Source organism: Actinia tenebrosa, unplaced genomic scaffold (genome assembly GCF_029948245.1).
Source record: "Actinia tenebrosa isolate PJP-AT-01 unplaced genomic scaffold, QUT_ActTen_1.0 PGA_scaffold4__44_contigs__length_22323623, whole genome shotgun sequence".
Classification (NCBI taxonomy): Eukaryota; Metazoa; Cnidaria; class Anthozoa; order Actiniaria; family Actiniidae; genus Actinia; species Actinia tenebrosa.
The window spans coordinates 15333827-15356348 of NW_028292581.1; the positions used below are offsets into that span (position 1 = coordinate 15333827).

The window sequence follows — 22522 nt, forward strand, 5'->3', positions numbered from 1 at the left end:
AATGAAGAAGTGATTGCTACAATAAGTAAGCAGAAAGTTGGTCAATGAGGCAACCGTGACCTTTAACGCGGACAATCACAGGCAAAAACCATCATGTCTTCTGTGATAATTATTTCACATCAGTTCATCTAGCTGAAGATTTATTGAAAGACCAAGTCTACTCATGTGGAATGATAAAAGCAAACAGTTCGGGTTATCCTAAGGAGTTAGAAAAAAACAACCCGACGTGAAGCGCCTAAAGGCGAATCCTTGTTCAAACCAAAGAACATTCTTGTTGCAGCTGTTTGGAAGAACAAGAGGCTTGTTAACGTTTTAAGCAGCCAGTCAAATCCTGTTGGAGATGACACTGTGAGACAAAAACAATGAGATGGGACAATAATCGATGCGCCTGGCACTCCGATAGTAAAGAGCTACTCAGTGATCAATCGCAGTGATCAATCTCTCAGCTACTATGCTGTCGGACTCAAGTCCAGAAAGTGGTGGAGATACCTGTTTTGGTTTCTCAATGACTTGAGCATTGTAAATGCCCTCATTTTAGAAATGCTGGCGCCACATCATAGCTCACAAACACAGCTTCAATTTAGATGTCTCTCTTACTGACTTTGACTCTTAAAAGCGCAAGTCACACATAATATCTAAAGCTAAACAAGTTGCAAATATGATTTTATCTAACCAATACACAAAAAATCTTTCTGGGAAAGTCTCATCAGACAACGAGCTTAGCTCATTATCTAACAGCTTGAAATATGTACCAACACCATCTATATCGGTGTCTAACTTTCCTCTAGTTCGAGACTTCAAAAAGTTCTCTTACACTTTAAGGTTAAATTATCTTTTTGCCGACTCTGACAAAAAAATTTATCTTTTTCATGTTAAGTCATCTTGGAATATTATAACATTTTTTTGTTGTTGTTATGTTAATGTTTTTATTTTCAACTACAGACTCGACATCAAGAACATGAACATGAAATCATAAAATATTTAGCATGTCGTGAAATTAAGTTATCGCTTAGGTAGTAATATTGATCATAATAGCGATGTTTTGAAAATTTCACCAATTTTCATAATAGTCCCCTTAAAGAAAAAAATATGTCCATTTCTTCCAGTCAAAGGTACAGATAATGTGCTACAAGTTTTATCTCCAGTTAATGTTGGCAGTGTTCATTAGGCACTATTACTTTTTTTATAAAGATAGATTTCACTTGCCTCCACCCAAAGACATGTATCTAGTGCTAAAAAATGTAAAGGGCATCCTCAAGACAGTCTAGCCAAGCTGTAAAGCTCTTGCTACTGATGATTGGGTAAGAGCAAATGCAAAGATACCATGATCATTAAGCAATAGCAGCTCTCTTAGGAAACAAATCATGCGAGAATTTATTTTGATAAGAAAGAAATAATATGATAAAATTTATTATTTATTACTTCTTTAAGCCCGGTTTTCTCAAATTGATGTGAACATTTTGAAGACGAATATGCCTTGGTAAGTGAATTAAAGCCATTTATTTCAACACCACATAAGAACGGCATTAAAATAACAGTTGCGTTGATTTTTTTCAGGTAAACCATGAAGGCGTTTCTGAAGAAATTCTTTTCTAACTTAATGGCCTGGATTTTGAAAAGTATGTTATATTGAAAAATGTCCTGTATTCCTGGAGGTGCTTATTATTATATTTGGATGTTTGAGGCATAGTAAAATCTTGAAGTCAAACCAAATAATTTAGTAGTTAGTGTAGGTAATTTCTGGAATGATTTAAAATGTATCTTTCACACCTGCTGAAACATAATTATCTTCATACAGTCACGAGGAGAGGGAGAAGCGAGTGCAGACCTCATGTAGACACAGATCTGAGCACAGGCCTGCCCAGAACACACCCAGGTTTCTGGAGCATTGACTTCCCACATCCCCAGAAATCTTGGCATCTGGGATGATGATCGATGGTAAGTCCTTTCCATAAAAATTCTTTATGCTGTGCATCTAAATCGTCAACAAGACTGAAATGGAAGTGTGAGAAACATATTTCTTTATGTCAATGTTTTTATTACTTTAATACCTATCCATTATTAAAGTAAGCCTGTAATAGATTTGGAAAGAGATTTGTTTTGCATTAGTTTTTGATGTAGCGGCGTTTACTAATTATATTTTATTCCTTCTTACAGGGACGTAATGATCTCATCAAATTCATCACTTATTAGGCGGCGCCTCCAAACTCCTCAATGTTTAGTCTAAATAATGGTCTATTATCATACCAACTTGCACCTCGAAGGGACCGCCATCTGCTCCGCCAAACAAGAGGAAAAGAGAATAGTGATTAATTTTGTTAATCTAAATTTATCATGTGTTTTATATTATGTTAACGTTTTGTACTACTCAAAACAGTGGTCTTTCAGGTGCAAAACGATATTATTAAAATTCTTAGAAATTTAAATTATTATGCAATAGCATTTAAAACTATTCAAACTATTCAAACGCCCAAAAATACTTGAACTTAAGAGCTTGCCTGATTTGTCCAGGGAAATCTCCAAATCTAAACATGCAAGTCACCGCCGAATTCTATGGTAATTCATTAGTTGATATATACAAATTCTACTTGCTATCTTCTTTTTCGAAGCAGCCATCTTGAATAAATTGTGCTAGGCGTTCAAAATAAAGCCTAGAGAGACTGAACCCTAGTTTACCCATCTGACTTTGCAGTTTTAAAAAAAACCGCGAATCTTAGTGTGCCAAAATTATTGTGTTTGTAATAACTTCGGGAAATTTTTTGAAATGTCTGATGTATATAAAGGAAAAGAGTTGATTTCTCTCACTGAATGCCCCAACACAAAGCTCCACTATATCTTGGAGCAACGCGAAAGCGGCAATGATGTAGTTTTCTGGTTAAAAATAAGAATGGAGGCCCTTGCTGCATGGAGACGAACCATGGTTTGTTCTTCTCAGAGTCTGAAGTACATCGAACTCATAAATTTAACCATTCCTGGAGATGCTTTTCGACTAAATAAGGAAAGTGTTCGACTAGAAAAACAGTTTTCAAGGATTGCTATTGATTCTGAAAACAAAAGGAAAGCCCTCAACAAAATGGGAAATCTGAAAAAGAGAAAACAACTTTTGGAAAGCTGGAAAAAATTTGCAATTCTGAAAAATATTATAACAGTGGAAGAATGGAAATCAAAACTCAGCGACCTCGAACAAAAATTGCAGATAGCAGAGAGCCAAATAGAGGAATTAAAAGAAAAATATTCTGACATTGAAAAGAAAAAACAGGAACTTTTCATGGAAATGGTCAAGGAAAAAGAAGTTCTCAATATCTGCCAAGAGGAAAATGAAAAAATGAAAAAATATATAAGGCAACTTGAAAAAGACCAGTATTGTCAAGTCAGGGGCACAGCTATTCCTAAGCTTAAGTCGACTCAAGCCCAAAATAAGAAATTAAAGGAATTAAAATCAAGAGCTCAAAAGGCTCTGTATTTCAGTAGTCTTTTTGGGCTCGAGCTTGACTGCCTAAAGTTGAAGGATCCAGACAGCTCCAAGACATACAATATTGAATTCAACAGCTCATCTCCTACAGAACCACTAGTTTCCTCTGCTTCCCCAAATGCATCATTGACACAGGACAAAACTTTACCTGCTACACCACCCTCTAGCTCTGAAACGTCATCAACATCCAGCTCCCCTAATATGAATGATCAGTCTTCACCACAAACACAATTCTCTAAACTGAATGAGGATGATAAAGCCAGGGTCGAGAGTATTCTCTACCTCCTTGATAAATTTGGGGTTGGAGATGAATTGTTACATGAATTGTCCATGACCATAGATGGATTGCCCAAGTCCTACTTGATTAAACAATGTAGAAGTGAACTCAACAAGAACTGCATAATTACTTCTACCCCAGGCAAGGCCCCAGGTGCACAGCATCATTTCAAACAATTACTAACTGATCAAGTTCAACAAATGGTATGTACATATTTGTGTCTTGTTTTTATTTTCAGATTGTGGAGGCCGTACTTGTAATGCTCTCTTTAGAAGGTTTCTAATTTACTTACATCAGTAAATCATTGTCTTTACAGAGAAAGTCCAATGTGATTCAAGAAGGTGAGAAGGTGAAAGTTAAATTGAGTGGTGATGGTGCCAGAATGAGTAGGGCGAGTAATTTTATATTGCTCAGCTTTTCAATTCTTCAGAGTACAGATGATCTATTATCATCAAAAGGTAAATATTACTAGATTTGTACAATTTATAAGATGAACTAAAGTGTTTTTCATAGGAATTTGATTAAACAATTTCAAATTATCTCATAGGTACTCACACCATAGCTGTAGTAAATGGCCCTGAAAGCAGAGAAACTATAGAAAGCAGCTTTAAGGACATTTTTGATGAGGTCAATGATATAATAAAGGATGGCTACATAACTGTGGATAACAAACAATTAGAGATAGAGATGTTTCTTGGAGGTGATTACAAGGTACACTTCATGTATACAGTCATATTCCATGCAATAAAATGTTATATTTATGGACTAGGTATTAAGCATAAAAAGTTGTATTTCCTTATCTGCGTAAGTCGTTTATCTTTTCAGTTCCTGCTGCTGGTTATGGGCCTCACTGTAGCTAATTCCAACTATGCTTGTTTGTGGTGCAAAGTTTTTAAGAAAGACAGGTATATGCTTAAGTACCCTAGCTTGCCTTTCATATTTTATTCATTGTTGTTAGGATAACGACAAGTAAATGTATCCACATGCTGATTAAAAAAAAAAAAAAACTTTAAAAAAGATAAATAATAATTATTGTTTTCTTAAGGGGTGACATGACCAAGCCAGACAAGTACTACAATGAGGCACCTCTCAAGAGAACACTGGAGGAACTGCATGAATGTGCCTGCAAATCAAAGGAAGAAAACTACTGTTGTGCATTTCCACCTCTCCTTAATATCCCACTGGATCACATAATATTGGATGAACTACATTTAATGCTCCGCATAACAGATATTTTAATTGGTAACCTTATTGAAGATGCAATGCAGTGGGATGATAAGGAGAGTTTTCTCAGCCATGTGAGTGGAAAGCAAAAAATCCATATTGACAAGCTCATCAATACCATCAATAGCTGTGGGGTTTCTTTCTCAGTCTGGGAAAAAAGAAATGCAGATGGAAAAGGATCGGGTACTTGGGATTGGACAAGTTTAATGGGGGATGACAGGAAGAAACTTATGAAAGATCTTCCCAGCAAATTGGAGACTGTAATACAACAGGATACTGCAAAAACAGTAGTAGAATTGTGGAAGGTACCCATGTTAATTCAAATTTCAATTTAAATCCAAGTTTAATCCAAACAATTGAAGCTAACAAAATATGATATAAAGTTATTTGCTGTATTTTTTATAGGAATTTGCCAATATGTACTTTGACTTCATTTCTTCCTTTGAACCAACTAACATTGATAAATACCGTCAAAAGGTAATTTGCAAATCACAAGATTTAAAATTTGTCTGCTATCCTAATGCTAAAGGAAATTTCTTTCTAGATGAAAAAATGGATTGACACCTTTGCTGAAGTGGGGCATAAAAGGATTGGATATGCCAGAGAACGTGTGACATGCTATATGCATGCAGCAGCATACCACATCCCACAAATGGTGAAGTTGCACAAAAATATAAAACAGTTCAGTGGCCAAGGTACAATGAACTGAAACATAACTACATTAAATTTTTAAGCACAAGTAATATAATGCTGATACATAAACTTGCAGGTGTGGAAAAAAACAATGATGATGCTCGGAAAATAATACAAAGAAAGAGCAATCACACTGATGACCCCGCTGAAATCCTGAGTGCTGAGTTCAGAATCAATGCTTTGAAGCATAGGGAGAGAAAGCCCAGAAAATATACCAAAAAAAGTTCAGAATACTGGCAAACCAACATCAAAGCAAAACGCAAAGCACGCAAGAGAATCAGCTATGACAAGGTCCCTGAAGTTTTGCCAAATGAAGCACCTCCTGTAATGGCTGAGCCACCTACCCAGCAAAATAATAGAGCAAAAAGAAAGCAAGCTGTGTATTCAAGAAAAGGGGGGGAAAATGCCAAACGAACCAAGAAACAATAAGACATGTATGAGTAATATATATACATAGTATGCAAGTAGGAGACCGTCATGGGCATTTATAATGGCTAGCCATATCAGCATAGTGCCAAAATATCTATGTTTATTAAGTGGAATGCAAATGAGGATGAGTCTGTATCTGATTTACAGACTTGAATATGATTAAGATTTTCTATTGTGCTTTGTTCATTGATTATTTATAATACAGTATTCATTTATGAATTCTTATTAAGAGATATAAGCTTAAAGGGTATAAGTTAATTATTAGAATCATCACCAAGAGCTACTTTTATGAAAGAAAAAGTCAATTTCTCCTGAAATGCTCTTGGTGTTGGATGGTGCCCTTCAAGTACACCATATTTTTTGGGTGACCGGGAGATACAAGATCTAACTTTCATGGGGTAAAAGACTTTTATCCCCTGGCCATGGGAATCTGCAGAGTAATCCCAAAACTCTGGAAAATACTTCCTTGGGAAAGCTGACTTTTCTAACAAGTGCCATCTCTCATGAAGTGTCCATTTTCCCTCAAAAAGGGATTTATAAACGTCTCCCCTGAATGAGATGGTTACTGGAAGCCTTGATTTTGATTTAAGGTGTTTCTCAACCGCAACCCTGAATGAAGTTACTTCTGAAAAAATGATAGTTTCCTCAATTACTGGATTATTGAAAAACCTGAAAAGGAAATCAATAAAATGCGATTAGTAAATGATGCACCTTTGACCACAGAAAACTTCCCCATTTTTTAAATATATTGTATATATAGTGGTGTTTTATTTTTGTATGCTGCTGTAAATATTCAATACATAATAAAAGCTTAAATAGCTTGTAAGCAGCAAAAATCAATAAATCATACCGGACACAATCAAGTGAAATATTTTCTTCTGGTTCCCAGGTGGAATCGAAAGGAGAATATCCCCGCCACAAAACTAAGTATTCAGTAGTCCCCTGTTAGCGAATAAAAATAGCACATAAGCAGAATTCTATAAGCACTACAATAAGTTTACTTATGAATTATGTATGCTTATCAATTACCAGAAACAAAGAAATTCAACTCACCGTAACATTTTCTCGCTTCGTGATGAGTCGCTCCACTTCCCATAGTCTCCCCTTTCCTTTGATTCTAGTAGTTTGAGACTTGGGAAGAATATCCGCAGAAGAAACATTGTTTAAAGTTGAATAAAACCCTTTTTCTCGTCTTTCGCGACCAGCCGCCATTTTGAATTCCGGTTGAATTCCTTAGATTATGCTAATTACTTCGAGCACATGAACCAATCAGGTATACGCTCAGACAATACGAGGATTGACAGATGATTTGATATGGCCGAGTGAACTTAAATAAGCACCTCCCACTATGATTCGAGTTTTCTGGCGATGATTATATATTCTGACAAGGGAGGAAACTTCAGTCGCCATATTTGAACAAACAAATCACTTTAAACCATGATTTCATCATCTTTTAAAGTGCCTATCACCCATTTTTTTTTACTTTTTGGACGAAAAGTACAACCCTCTGGGAATAATAATTTCAAAAAAAAAATTCGTTTTTTACCGTTTCTGACACTTTCCCAAGGCAAAAAAACAGGTGAAAGAACATGTTTTGAGCTTCCTGTGCTTTTTTGGCCGAGCAAATTGATGACTTGAGGTCCTGGATCAATGACGTAGCGCGAGTAAGACGGGTTTGCATAAACACTGGTAAAAGACAGCTTCGTAGTAGTAAACATCACAGTTCTTCGCAATTCGAGTATTCTTATTTAGTTTATGTCGCGTTTCGAAAGAGAATATGCCGTACAGATGTGTTGCTGGGGGGTGTTCGAATGTTCCTGATACTTCCAAGAACATCGGACTTCATAAATTTCCCAACGACAACGAGTCAGACAAGAAACGAAGACGACTGTGGGTCAACTTTATCCGCACGAAGCGTGCAAAATGGTCACCGACTGCAAACTCTCGACTTTGTTCAGAGCATTTTCGGGCCGAGGACTTTGAAAGCCGTTTTATATCTATTCCTGGGACGCCGTTTGTACCCAGTACTGTCTTAAAAGAAGACGCTGTTCCATCCATCCACAAGAAACAAGACGAAGAACCAAGCGAACAAGTCAACAATGCTTCTAGCTCCATGAGAGGGCATCGCCGGGTAAGTATGTCATGTTCTTTTTTGCTTAACTTGATCTGTTTTCAGCTCACAATTTTGTCTTTATTGTCCATGTAGATCGTAAGGGAATTGCTGAAGGAAACAATTTATCAAAATAACCATGTGCCGGGTACTGAGCAAGACCCACAAGATCCTGAACAAACGACGACGCCAGAAGACAATACGACAACATGTTGCTCTAGTAACAGTGAACCAGCCGACTTCTCTACTCCTGTTGAACAGCCTGTAAGTCGTTTGTTGCAGATAAAGTATTAGTTCTCAGGATCAAAACTTGTTTACCGATCCTAAAAACATAATTTTTCTTCCTTTGTAGTTTCATGATGCTTCCTGTCAAACACCAGAGTGTTTGGGCTGCAAGAAATTGTCCAGTCATAATCGGCAGCTCCGAAACAAGATCATCGACCTAAAAAAGAAAATAGAAGAACAACAAACTAAAATTCGGGAGCTAAAAGGTTTGAAACTTAAGTCCATAGTATTATTATTTTGTTTCGGTATTGAAGCAAGGTTTTATTCACATACACAGTACCTGTAACTGAAAGTTCTGGCATGACAGCCACTTCAGAGAACGTGACCACCGAGGAACCTGTTCATGATGAAATCGTAGCTGTGGAGAGCGAGGGCGAGGACGAAGATATGATTATCGAAGAAGAACCACAGATTTCTTCTCCAGAGTATAAATTGTTCTCGGAAACCGAAACTGAAACGGAGACAGATATGATGGATGCAGAAACGACTCAAGATGATGAAAAACCACAAGTCATAAAGTAAGTTAGGTTCACCAACGAGAAAATAGAAAAGAGCAAAAAGAAAATAGCTATTTGTTAATATATGTCTAATATGTGTTCTTAGGTGTAACACTCTACACAATCTGTTTCCAGAAAAGGATTTGTGCCCTTCGTAATAACTATTTCGAGAGCAATAATAAACTCTTGAATGAATGTATTTGTAAGGCCTGGCCAACATATATTCATTTTGTATTCCCTTATGTTATAGGACCAAGGACTCTGACAATTTGAGATCCCAGCCAAAGTTTATAGTGTTCCTGTCTAGGCTGCTCCTGCTGTTCAATATATGTCCTGCATGCAAGACTGAGAAGCCCTTTGTAGAGTCCACTGCCCTTGGAACAATGGTCCAGATTACCACCATGTGTCAACCCCCATTGTCCATCACCAAGGAATACCTGGGAAAGCCAGCCTAACATGACAGCAACCAAGATGCCAGCCATGAATTTCTTGCTTTGCTTTTCGATCTTGGTTTCAGGGGCCTCTCCATCAAAAGTCATTCAAGTCTTCAAGAACATGGGCCTGGCTTGCATTACCCTAAAGACTTACTTCAAGCACCAAGCTGTGAGTACATGTGCATGTGACTGTATTTTGTCTGTGTAATGCCTTTCTATGTGCATATAAGAAAATAATGCTAATGCTAATAATAACATAAATGCTAGCTTCTAACAGCTGCTACTAATTATTACTACTGCTGCTACTACTAACTAGTTATGCTCACAAATGTAATTACATAATAAAAATAACCAATTTGAAAGCTTCTTTCACTTTTTTTGACAGACGAAATTGTTTCCCACAATCCATTTATACTGGAAAAAATATCAGCAAGACATGTTCGCCAAGCTGAAAGAAACAGGGCAGCCATTGGTTATTGCTGGAGATGGGCGCCACGATAGTATGAGCCATAGTGCCAAGTACTGTGCATATACCATTTTCTGTTGTACTGTTCCCCTTATCTTTGACTTCTCATTAACTCAGGTACAAAATGATTATGCATAAAAACAATAATAATTTGCAAACATTCCAGGAATTTAGTTATTCACCTGCATTCATGTTTTTTCGTAAGTGGAACAAGGGACTGCCCACACACAGGGGTGGGGAGGGCTCTAAACAGAGGTATACTTGCAACAACAAACCTTGGTAATGTTGGCTAACAAATTCAGGGACTTCTTTTGTCTTAAGGTGGATGGTTCTTTTTTTCCTTGATAATTTGTCTGTTCTTTACACTTTTTTTGTTTTTATATTAGAGAAATGTTGCAGGTAACAGCCAAGCAATGGAGCCCCTTGCATTTAGAAAATGCATGGAAAGCCTTGTGGCATCTGGACTTGCTTTCGACTCCCTTATCACAGATCGCCATACGTCCATTGCAAAATTCATGAGGGAAAATTTTAAGAACATCAAACACTACTTTGATCTGTGGCATCTGCAAAAGAGTTGAGTATTTGGAATCATATTAAAAGGAATATTGCTTAATGTTTGCCAGCATGTCAAAGCAGAGTTCAAAACAAAGTTATGAGAAAGGATTTACAGTTATTATGCATCTATTATGCAATTTTATCTTGTTCCAAATATCATAAAACTTATTGCTATTTTTATTTTCTTTAGAGGTACACAAAGTCCTAACTAAGATCAGCAAGGAGAAAGATGGGGAATGTCTGTCCGACTGGATCAAGCCTTGCGAAAATCACCTGCTGTGGAGTGCCACGTCCACGCCATCTGGAGATGGGGAATTGATATGGGCCAAATTTGTTTCATTTTTGTCCCATATCATCAACAAGCATTCTGACCTAGAAAATGACAAATTTAATGAGTGTGCACATGAGGAGCTAATAGGGGATAGAAGATGGCTTGAAGAAGGTATGTATGTCATTGCTAATTAAAGCAAAACCAGGGTTATTCATGGTGAGTTCAAAGAGAATGCTTTCTCCCTTTAACCCAATAAAACTTTTGCCCATATCATGTCACTACTCCATTTTCATAGGTCTTTGAATGAAGTTCAAAAGGACCTCAATCTTTTAATCTTATTTTTGCTGATGCAATGTCTTTTTCTGTAGATACACCAGTTTACGACGAAGTGTGTTCTGTCTTAACAAAACCCTCATTGATGAAGGGCATCAAGAAGGCATCACCATTGGCCCAGACAAGTTGTTTAGAGGGTTTTCACTCTGTTGTAAACCAGTATGCACCAAAAATGACAGCCTACTCTTATCAAGGGATGTACTGCAGGTAAATCATCAATGAATTATACATTTCTAAGTAAGGTACTCTGGGTACTTTGTGTGCACTTTGAGTTAATGATCATGGACATAATGAATATAAATATGTCTGTACAATGAATAGTGCAAATAAAGTCAAGCTCGCAATTATAATGTAAGGCACAAAAGTGTGACTGGTGACAGTGTATTTGCATGCTTTCATCTGGGTGAATATCAAATCAACATCAGAAGAACAATAAAACCATGCTAATACAACAGTGGTCACACTTTAGAGCCTAGCACTTGTAAAAGCAGTCAATACAAAGTACATTAAAGTTAATTTTTTTAAATCTTGAAATTGTTTTTTTCCAGGCACATAATTGCAGCTGTCCATTTTAACTACAACCTTCAACGTGATGTCCGACACAGCGAAGATGGGACAGAACAAGTTAGGATAGTTTATCCCAAATTCAAAAACGGCGAAGCAACTGTTCGCAGTGTTAGAGTAAAGCCAAATCATGGTATAAAAACGGTATACCTACTAGCTCTAAAATATTTGACCTTAACTTACATGTATTTCTTATCTTTGTTTTGTTAACAGATTACATTGAAGACATTTACACAACTTTTATTGAGGCCAAACAAGAGAAAAAGTTGCCTGCAGCCGTAGAGGAATTGGAAGCCATGACACCAGCGCCCATGAATACTATGTTGGAGAAGCAATCTAGAAATGGAGCATTGCAGTTGTGGAAAAAAAGGAAGTCAATGGTGGTGCAAGAGGTCTCTGGAACTGAACCAGGTATATTTTATTGGTATTATAGTATTTAGGTCAAATAAAATATTTTCATTTAGCAATAGGCTGTGGTATTACTGAAGATATTTTTTATTTGCTCTAAATAAGTTTGACTTTTTTATGTTTCAGTGGGTGAGGCTGTCCCAGTCAACAGACCTGTACCAGCAGAGAAGCAACCCAGACGTTGCCGACTATGCAAAAACCCGATGAAGAACCACAAATTTGTTCTCGACTGTCCAAAAAAACAGAAGAAATACCATTACATGATATTTATATTTTTATGTTGTAGAAATTTTCTAATTTAATCATCCATTTCCTCATCCTCATCTTCAAACCCAACAAAACATTCATCGCTGTCTTTAGGTTGAAACTTGCTTCTTATTGCATGATAGGCACATGCAGGAAGTGGTATTCTGTTCTTTCCAACACGATCATAAACCAGATGTATAAATTCTCTGTAAGCAACACTTCTCATGAACCTAAAACAAAGAAACAAGTCGCTTAATGAATATTATGAATTATTATGAATATTATAGAAATTCTTATTTCTATAAATAATGTCTGCAAAGAATGTTTTTATTATATTGTTCATGTTTACACATAATAATGATGAGGATGACAAAGCAATAGTCACAAAAGAAAACTTGGAATTAGAGACTAGAAATGTGTATTCGTCAAATTTTCTATTACACAGGTTTTGAAAATAATAATAAAGAGATCTTTTACTAGTGAGCTAGCCAGCACCTTCCTCTTGATAGTAAAAAAATAATAAGCATTTTTTCCTCAGAAAAATAGAGAAACTGTTCTGAAACATTTAGTCCAAAAATATTTGATCACAGGCATGGCAACTTATGGTGTAAACAGGTCACAGAGGTACATATAAAGCTAGCAAAAGCACACTGAGGATAAGGGAAAACAAAATGAGCTCATAAAACAAAGCTACTCAAGGTCACAAACAATAAAATTTAGCTCATATCTGAATTCTTTATACTATCGGTACAAGTATGACAAGCTATAGCTGAACTTCGCGCTAGATTATCTACAATCAAAGACGCTTGACTTACTTTTCTTCCTAACCGGTTTGTCGATAACTTCTCCCATCTATAGTTCTGTATTTTCCGGCGGATAGCCTGAGTGACCATCTATCCAAACAAACAGTTTCAAATGCTGGATGAAGTGTTATGCAGTTCGGTGGCGTCTGCATTTCCTCGAGTACCCACTCGTCGGAAAGAGCATCGCTGCATTTTTCCATGTCTTTACAACAGTAGCACTCGTTCGCATTCTGTAGGAAGGCTGTAGAGCATTTTCCACAAGAGCACCTACAAATTTCACAGCAAAAATTATCGATCATCACACCTAGTGCAATCGTGATCTTTACAGAAATAACGAAGACACAGACTTTGGTTACGATACATGTATATCTTACCAGTTGCTAAGTTCTTCTTTCCCCACTAAACGGTGTTTCAAACTTTCTAATCTACGTTCTTTCTCCTCCTGTCTTTTCTTATATTCTCTAAGCCACTCTTCGTCGGCCATGGGCTCGTTTGAATACGGCTGAACCACATCATCAATCTCCTCATCTTCATCATTGCTCAACAAGTTGTCCGACGCTTGATTCTCGTTATCAACATCGTAGTATCCCGGAATATAGTTAAATTCTGAGTCATCATCAGAGAAAGAGCATTCGTCGGATGAAGAAGAAGTCGTAGACATTTTCGATTCAGTTTTTACAGTAAATAAATTCTAATAATCTCAAGATCAACAGGCAAAGCACACAGTTGTGGCTTCAAGACAACAATCACAGTAACCCGGTTACTCCTGCTACGTCATAGGTACCAGTCCCCAACCGCGCTCGGCCGAAATTGCCATTTTAGTAAAATTCCAACATTCTTACGAGAAAAAAAAAAACAAAGACACGTAATATTCTAATTTTTTTTGTTGATTCTTTAAGCTCATGCATTATACTTTTCGTCCAAAAAGTAAAAAAAAATGGGTGATAGGCACTTTAAACCTCGAACTCCACAAAAAACGTGATCAAAATATTCCCTACGATGGGGCATTCATTTATTTAAAACTCTTTTTGCTCTTCCTCCAAGATTTCTAGGAGTGAAATTTTCGTGCAGAAAATTTTCTGCCATGTTATGCCAAAGTTGCTACTTGCATAGGACTCAGGCAAGAACGAATTTCGACCTTACTACTCTCCCGCACAGGATTTTTGTAACGTGTACACGGTCCACCACCAGCCACCCCAGAGGGCTAGTTTTGTTCTCGAAAAATCCTTCCACGAAGTTCTCTATGGCTGACATTTTTTTTCTTTTTTGGTTGGTTTTACTTGTCAAATGAAAGATAACTAAAGATAATTCAACACGATATCAGGTTTAGTGAAAATTACAATGGATGTCTTTCATTTAACTTGAAATTTTGGAATGTCCATGTACTTTTGGAATATATTTTGGAATTCGGAAGGAGAGGGGGGTTTCTTAGATCAGGAATTCCGAAGAAGAGGGGGGATTTCTGAGACCTGGAATTCAGAAGGAAAGGGGGTCATCTTGGTCTGGAAAATTATTTCAAAGGATGGTGGGAGAATTGATTTTGAATTATCTACGTGAAAATAGTGGATGAACCAGCTGATCTTCGAAGTCTTTTGAACGCTTCGTAGGTATAAAAACGACTCAAAAACCTAAAATTCAATAATATTGTATTCAATAATATTAAACATTTTACACCATAGTTCAACGTAAATAACAAAGTAAACATGATAAAGCTGCTTTGAAGTACCTTTAACTCCTTGAAATACCTAAAACTTCTACATGAAACCGTAGGAACCTCTGTGATTTTCCTAATATTGTGAATTCGCTACCAGTCCCCTTTTGTGTTTGCAAACTAGGAACGCCTGGCGAAATTTACCTATTATTTTTTCTCATAATTAAAGCGCGGTAAGTAATTACTTGGCCAATTGCGAAAAAGATAAAAATAGAAGAAAGACCTGCCACAAGAGAAAGATCAAAGCGAAATCAAAAGATACCGGATAAAGAAAAAAGAATTTGAAATGGAAAATAAACAACACAATATCATAGCCTGTTTGCAGCTCTCAGTAGGGCAAAAGGTTATGGCTTTATGAACAGAGAATGACCTAAAAGGAACTTCATTTAAAGCAGGATGGTACGAAGGCGAGTTACAGTGGTTGGTCGAGGATGATGACGCAGTAGGTATTTTATACCGGGAGGATGTACGACGAGGAAAGGCCGCGGTTTATGAACTATGTTTGACTCCTGCAGTGGCAGATGGAATAATTAAGTTCAATTTTTAAAGGCCCCTGATAGATTTTGACAAAAGATATTTATAACAAATTCATTTAAAGTATGAATTTAATTCCTGTTTAAGCATACCACTATGTATTTTGATCCGCCATAATAAAGTTAATGTGTTTACTTAAAAATAATGTGATATCTTGAGGTTTTTTTGATGTCATTTGCTGCTTTACCAAAAAGCAACACGATTTTGTATTTATTTTTAATGTTTTTACGTAAAATCTATAGCTGTGTGCTTTGGCTGCCTGTTCTCTATGTAGGGAATACGTATTCTTTCCGGTGACGTGTTTCTTGAATATAAAGCCTGCATTAACTAAGATCAGCGGTTATTCAAATTTGCTCTGAATTAGTTTGGTTCCACCTTAAGCCTTTGAAATTTCGTCCGCCATGATGGTGTTCCAACTTGGAACACCAAGATGGCCGTTCCATGCCCCGTCCATACATTTTAACCAAATATTGCGTCATGTTTACTCACCTATACATCCGCAACGAAATGATTTACAGCCTCGAAATTTGGCCAGAATATGTAATTTTGACCGCTTCAAGGGGTTATGAAACTTTTATTTCATTATGATGCGAATTTATGCTTTTGAAATTCTTGATGACGTAGTGAAAACCAAGAAAATCTCAAACATGAAACTAAAGAAACATCGAGACCGTCGTTTCAGTACTAATAATGTCTAAGAATTCATACCTCACGGTTTTTTATAGCCTGTATTATCAAACACTGGCATCATCTTTCCTTCTACTGGCATTCGATTCGAAGTTTTAAGATTTTCTTTTCCCCCAACACTCGGCGCCATTTTAGTCAATTAAACGCTGAAATATCGTGGAAAAAATAAGGTCATTAATCTCCTAATGCTTAAAAAATATATAAATAGTTTCTTTAAGTATATTTTCAAATTGATAGAAGAATAAATACCTGCAGAATTGTGGGTGAAATAAAGAAATTTCGTCGAGCGACAACAATTACATATTTCCAAGTTACGACCAGAATGATGACCACGAGGCAATGCAACCCGCAAGGTATTATGGTATTGAACCACAGGTAGACCAACTAACACTTCAATAGGACTTCTGACTTTGTTACATTCGTTCGATAGAGATTGTTGCATAGAACGATCTTAAAGCATTATCGATCCAAAAATCCTGGACCTACCATACCTTGGAAGTCGAACCAGAATGATCGCGGATCGAAGACTCTAATTACGCGGCGTTTACATAAATTACTTTGTAATCCCGCTCCGGATTCGGGCTCCCTGTGGTATAAGCAAGTCTGGTCCAAGAACAAAGGCAAATAATGCCAAATAGTAAACTTGAAGTTTGATTCTTAGAAATACCTTTTCCAATGCCTCAGACTATAACTCAATGATGGTTCTGTATCAATCAAAACAAAGGTAGCCCAGCATTGACTTAAGTAATTGTTTTAAAAGAATTAAAAGTGGAAAAGCATAATTAGTTTATAATGCCCAAAAAGAGGTTATGAAAATAATATATTTTTTTACTGATAGTGTCATGTTTGGCATCCGAACAGCAAAAGATACTTTCTTCACATGAACACAGGAATCATGAACGCATAGGGGAAAAATATCAATTTGGTCCTTATTTAGTATACTTTTAAAAATAAATGCCACGCTTTATTATGACATAATGCGACACCCCTCACCAATATACATATATATATATCATAGTTAATGGAGCTCTATTAAGTATGGTCATATGAGTAGAGTTTGGTTCCTTTTTGGTACTCTCTTGAGTTTACAATGTTTTTCTCCATTTTTCCTGGCGCGCTGTGCAGAAACTCGGTTTAATCACGGGGTAGTTGCTTTTTGGGTAAAGAAAGAACAATTTCTTTATATGTTAACATTAGTCATATCAACGACAACAGAAGCGTATTTTTAAATGTTAGTGGAACTTTATTGAGAATATTATCTTCTTGAATTCACTGAATTAAGTATATCTCTAAACATTAGAGATGTGTTATTAATTATTTTGGATTCAGCTCTATAAGAGCCGTAAAAAAGTGGAAAATCATCATCGGATACAATGTTGTATTTCAGTCGTTTTTTATTCCGTGGTCCGGTCCATTTTTAATTTCCGTGGTTAGTGTTTTACGGAGGTGTCGTTTTCCTTTTCTCGCGGTCTCACGATTACAGGAGGTCTTTGCAAAACCATTCTCTTGATGTTATAGATATCCGTCTCCTTTTCCTGAAAAATAGAAGGTAAGCTTAGTTAAGTAAGCGTTTCTTGACATTTTTCAAATAGATTTAATCTTCAGACAATGTTAACTTATAATCTTTTGGTTCTTGAGCCTAGTCTCCTCAGCAGCCAAATCCTCCCGGGACCTCTCCAAGCTCTCCAAGGAAACTATCTTGACCCCCCTATCTTTTCACGCACGCACACGATATCAAAGGTGTCGTTTAGACGAAGAGGTAACCCTTGTCGTTTGTGTCCTCTATACATAAAGAAAGAAACTAGAATACCTGTGTGTAACAGAGTTACTGATATGTTCTTTTATTGATCACCATATGATTACACCATTATAATGCGGTGATAAACAGTTTAGTTAAGCAATGCACTGTCCCTGTTTCTTTATGTAATACATTCTACACCCTACTAGCCATTCCGAGGTCGAGAGGTAAATTGAGTTAAGTTGGGATTGCAGTGTATTGTGGGGTTGTTTTATGGGACGTAATTCCAAGATGGCGTCTATTTCGTCCCATGAAACAGTACTACAGTGCAATGCAATGCCAACTCGACCCAGGTTTTCTCTCGACCTAAGAATGGCTCAAAGCGATAGTTCTAACTTTATGCAACAAAAATTTTTATTATTTAAGTCCCAACCTATAGATCGATTGGCCGGTGACACAAAGCGACTTGTGATGAGCTTTTGCGAAAATAGTTGGGAAATTAACACCACACAAACATGAAGAATCGCTATTTGATTGATAAATATATAGTTTTTTCTACTTACTTGCTGCTTGCAAATAGCATCAGCGAGATTTCCAGCACGAGCAAGAAGTTCATTGTAAGATGGAATGTAGTAGACATGTCTGTCCTTGTACGTCATTCCGAGAAGTGCACCTGTAAGAACATAACAAGAAACACAAATTAATCAACTTTATGATAAATGATTTTCGCATATCATGAGAAGCTCATTAATACAAAAGCAATGTTCTTGTGTAACAATTAAGGAATGGTCAGTTCGTATAGCGTATATCTAGTTAATAGACATTTTTTACCGATACGGCGGCCATCTTTAATTCTATTGCTTTCAGTTAGAAGGTATTGGATGCCGAGGGAGCAGATATTGAAAAATCAGTTATAGACAGCACAGCTGTCAGGGTGTCGTTTTATATCACTTTACGTGAAAAACAACTAAAAACCAATAAAATTTGCTGTTAGTTGGAGCGATATGTAAAATACTTAAGCGTAAAATTGACTTTTTTTTTTTTTTTTATATAAAATACGTTTTCTCCCTGGGCATCTATTCTTGAGTATTCCAAATTTCAAATCTTTTGAATAAAGTTCTCGAAACTGCATTTCATTCAATATTTATCAACATACCTCTCCTGTACGATCCAAGTCTTATGATAAAGATCTTGACCTTCCTTCTCTCCATGATGCTTGTTATTCGACGTATTCGTCTAAAGTAACGTCTATCAGGGCGTCCTGATGTCACAACCACCAATGTACGCTGGATGTAGTCAGGCTCGTTGCGGAAAAATACATTGTAAGCTGTTTCCAGACCGATGTCAAGACGTTCTCCACGCCGGTTTGGATAGGGAGCTGAGGCCATTGCTCTGTCAACAGTCGTATGATGGTTGTACTGACGGAACCTTTGATCAGAATGATTTAGTTATAAATTCGTTAGGATGTCACCTTTATGTACTTATATTTATGATAAATTAATCCATTCTTTTGTATAAAAGAGAACTAGGATCTGATTCCTAGAATCTTCAATTTCTTACGTCTAGCAAGACATAATATATTTATTATTTAGGGTCATACGATAAAATGCTTATTGACTGAGTTAGGTCGGACCGTATGGGAAAATATTTGGCTCTCGGTCATTTGTACGGCATCACCTAGAGCCAAATATTTTCCCGTACGTATAAAATGAGGCCACCAAGAAAAATTTCCAAATGTTAATTCATATTCTTCTCTGTCTACTTTGATCAGTTGAAGACTAAAGTGGGTATTTTTTTCTTTCAATTCCACATGTATAAATCGTAATTCACAATAATGTTACTGGCTCTTATCAGTACATCCATAAAATGCAAAACGCGATCATGCTGTTACACAGATGCCGTCTACATAAAGGAAGAGGTACCCTACTGATAAGACTAACTCTTTTCGGTTTGATTTCCCAAAACAAAAACATTGTTTCCCGGAACATCTTCATGGATGTGGTTTCACGCGTAGATGTCGACGTACCTCATTCCTACGTCAGCTCTATTGGAGTAGGTTACAAGACCAACGTGTGTTTGGTGTTTTGTGATGGTAAAAGTGCTTGTGATTTTCCTGAGGAAGAGTTTCACCAAGTGGAAGTTTCGTCGTCCAACGGTGCTTGATCCATCGATAAGGAAACCAAGATCCAGAGTAACTGGACAGTGCTTGAGCTTAGTGTAAACTGTTGAAATTATAATTAAAAATCAATATACATATTCTAATATGGAAACCATATACTACTGTCTCATTTTAGATTGTGGCGTAGTTCATGTAATTTACCTGGTCTTCTTGTTGGTCTTCTGGTGGGTCTTCTTGTAGGTCTAACTATATAACCGCCAGCTATAACAAAGAATAACTTGAAAATCAATGTATGATCTTGCTTATAAGTAAAAAATCAAAGACAACCTCATTATCAGGAGTTAAGAAAACAAGGACAATCAAGAATACGAATGCATTTCAAAATAAATGTCTAGCAACATTTTGATAACAATAGTTAAAGGTATTCTTGCGAAAAATATTTTATTCCTAAGAATTAAGATTGCATTGATTACAAGAGCATTAACTGAAAGCACATTCTATGATACGCACATGAAAACCAAAAGGTAGTGACATGATATGAATGAAAAAAGACTTACTTGGTCGTCTTCCAATTAATCCAAATCTGAGTGAAATATGCGCGTGCCAAGTCCTTGGAATGATCCTTACGAAACGAGCTCGGATGACGGGGCGGAGTTTACGAACCACGATGGTGTGTCTATCACTATTTCCAAGGAATACCTGAAAACCGTCATCGGGAAATACTTAGTGTGCTGTCAAGTATAAGTGGGATTTGTTTCCTCTCCCGCCTTGTCAGAACGTCATCGGGAATTTTAATATTAAAAAAAATGACTTTTAATGCACTTACCCTGACGCGTCGACGGACTTTGTATGTCGTGAAGCGCCTTCCATTGTTGCTGTAAGCCACAGTGTATGTCTTGACCCACTGGTTCGCATCTTGACGACCCTGAGTAAGAATTTTACTGATGATTGTCCTCCTTCCAATATCAACTTGAATCCATTGTCGTCTGTTGTTTTTCCTGGCAGACCATCCACCAACATTTCGTCCTCGTCTAACGTTGTTAAGTCGGGCAAGATGAGGTCCATGGTAACGATCCCATTGAGATGATGCACTGAAAGCAGAGTTAGGAATCTTGCCATCCTCAACACCAATAGGAACCTTGTTAATAGCTGGAAATAAAGTATATATTTTGTGAATGTTTGGCCCTGATTCAAGAGACTCAAGGTTTCACGGTGCTTAGTTGATAGCAAAGTCTAAATTTCATGTTTAAAACGAATAAAAAACCTGACAAGTGAAGGCGAACTTAAACATGAAAAACAACAATTTTACAAACATACATACATACAGACAGACAGACAGAGACAGATTTGCAAACAACGGACCAAAAACCATAAATATGCAACCAAATAAACTTCAGACCGTACGTTACAATCTTAATTCTATTCGGATACAAGAGGGCATGACTTAACGACTGTTCGTAACTTACATGCTTTGACAGCATAAAATTCAGCCCTCAAAGAAATGTGGCCTTGCCATGTCCTGGGGTTGATTCGTACGTAAGTGGCCGTAAACGAGGGATTGAAGATATTTTCCATCAATGAGTTACGATCTCGATTGCCAGGGAAGACCTTTATGGAAAAGTAAAAAATAAAATAAATGAAGAATATCTTGATGATTAGACAGATGTATCTTCACTTTGATCAAATACAAGATAATCAATTGATTCCATTAAGATGATGAGCAAGTTCAAAAATTTATAACTCGTTTCTTGCCTTGACAGGGGTGTTGCGAGGCTCAAGTATACTAAAGGTGTGCATAGATTCTTATTTTTATTTGAAATGGAGATACCTTAGCAATCATCTAACAAACCAACTAAATGCTTTTTGTATACCCATTCCCTTCCCCTGTTGAGAACCCCTGTAACGCTTTATATAATACAACAGCATACACTTGCATCAGAAACTCATTGCGGTGGTTGAAACGTGTAAAAACCATACTTTTCTCTCGTACGATGCTCCGAAATATTAAACTGTTTTCTTGACTAATTTCTTTCCAGTGAATTACGTTTTCTGACTCAAAATTCCCAAAACAAAATTAAAGTCAAATATTTCAAATGTTTCTTCAATAAATCTTATCTGAAAGTTAGGAATTGCGGCGAGAATGGTGTTTGATGCGAATTTGATGTGTGAGAGAAGCGGCCATCTCAGAGCAAGCTTATATATTTCAAATATGGTAAAAAAACTCATTTTGCATATCTGAATGTTCCATAGCATGGTTATAGTGTTATACGTTTCAACCCCGTTATCCTTATAGGTTTCTGCTTGCATTCCATTTATATAAAAAAATATTTACTTTTGGCCTCCCTCTTGACGTGTAAGTAGCCCATCGTCTTCCGTCTTGACTATACGTGATGACAAAGCTTTTAACCCACTGGTTGGCATCGCTTCGTCCTTGAGTTACAACCTTGTAGATCTTTTTTGGTGATCTCAAATTATACTGAATCCATTGTCTCCTGTTATTTGTACGAGCTGACCATCCTCCAACTTGACGTCCACGTCGTTTACGATGCAGACGAGCAAGCCATGGGGCGTGGTTTCTGTCCCATTGACTCGACGCTGTGATGTATCTGTTTGGTATGCGACCATTGGAAATACCGCAAGCGACTGGTCGTGGGCGTGGAGCTTTA

At 36.8% G+C, this 22522-nt stretch overlaps 5 protein-coding genes and 1 long non-coding RNA gene across 8 annotated transcripts in view; 3 read left to right on the forward strand and 3 right to left on the reverse strand.

Annotated features, from left to right (window-relative positions):
- The window catches only part of LOC116298277 (uncharacterized), a 40405-nt gene extending 24090 nt beyond the window's left edge, over positions 1–16315 (reverse strand). For 2 of the 3 annotated variants that reach the window (XR_016121106.1, XR_016121107.1), the window contains exons 1-2: positions 16249–16315; positions 16021–16145 (exon numbers count right to left, since the gene is read on the reverse strand). This is a non-coding gene — a long non-coding RNA (uncharacterized LOC116298277). Of the gene's footprint in view, positions 1–4648; positions 4873–16020; positions 16146–16248 lie in introns of those variants that run through there. The other variant, XR_016121108.1, reaches the window with a different exon arrangement.
- On the forward strand, positions 1461–6490 carry LOC116307143 (uncharacterized). Its single transcript, XM_089036609.1, has 10 exons — positions 1461–1619; positions 1799–1938; positions 2158–3952; positions 4066–4207; positions 4297–4460; positions 4575–4654; positions 4795–5278; positions 5379–5450; positions 5518–5668; positions 5743–6490. The coding sequence occupies exons 3-10, from the start codon at positions 2765–2767 to the stop codon at positions 6093–6095; spliced, it is 2634 nt and encodes an 877-aa protein (XP_088892735.1). The 5' UTR covers positions 1461–1619; positions 1799–1938; positions 2158–2764; the 3' UTR covers positions 6096–6490.
- On the forward strand, positions 7824–9442 carry LOC148907222 (uncharacterized). Its single transcript, XM_089037255.1, has 5 exons — positions 7824–8226; positions 8302–8469; positions 8558–8696; positions 8768–9008; positions 9238–9442. Exons 1-5 carry the CDS (start codon positions 7873–7875, stop codon positions 9440–9442), a joined length of 1107 nt encoding a protein of 368 aa, XP_088893381.1. The 5' UTR covers positions 7824–7872.
- LOC148907223 (uncharacterized) lies at positions 9444–12510 on the forward strand. Its single transcript, XM_089037254.1, has 8 exons — positions 9444–9590; positions 9807–10004; positions 10274–10460; positions 10633–10884; positions 11082–11253; positions 11595–11743; positions 11824–12021; positions 12145–12510. Exons 1-8 carry the CDS (start codon positions 9444–9446, stop codon positions 12318–12320), a joined length of 1479 nt encoding a protein of 492 aa, XP_088893380.1. The 3' UTR covers positions 12321–12510.
- On the reverse strand, positions 12088–13867 carry LOC116296310 (uncharacterized). The gene is made up of 3 exons (XM_031704335.2): positions 13442–13867; positions 13080–13334; positions 12088–12494 (listed from the first exon to the last, which is right to left on the reverse strand). Exons 1-2 carry the CDS (start codon positions 13726–13728, stop codon positions 13088–13090), a joined length of 534 nt encoding a protein of 177 aa, XP_031560195.2. The 5' UTR covers positions 13729–13867; the 3' UTR covers positions 12088–12494; positions 13080–13087.
- A 906-nt stretch (positions 16316–17221) lies between the features above and the next one.
- Positions 17222–22522, reverse strand: part of LOC116296299 (uncharacterized) — a 104335-nt gene continuing 99034 nt past the window's right edge. Inside the window, 9 exon segments of the mRNA XM_089036821.1 lie at positions 17222–17534; positions 18301–18410; positions 18894–19165; positions 19764–19959; positions 20058–20117; positions 20414–20555; positions 20683–21005; positions 21323–21464; positions 22189–22517. Of these exon segments, the coding sequence (XP_088892947.1) occupies positions 17430–17534; positions 18301–18410; positions 18894–19165; positions 19764–19959; positions 20058–20117; positions 20414–20555; positions 20683–21005; positions 21323–21464; positions 22189–22517 (1679 nt within the window). The 3' untranslated portion in view covers positions 17222–17429.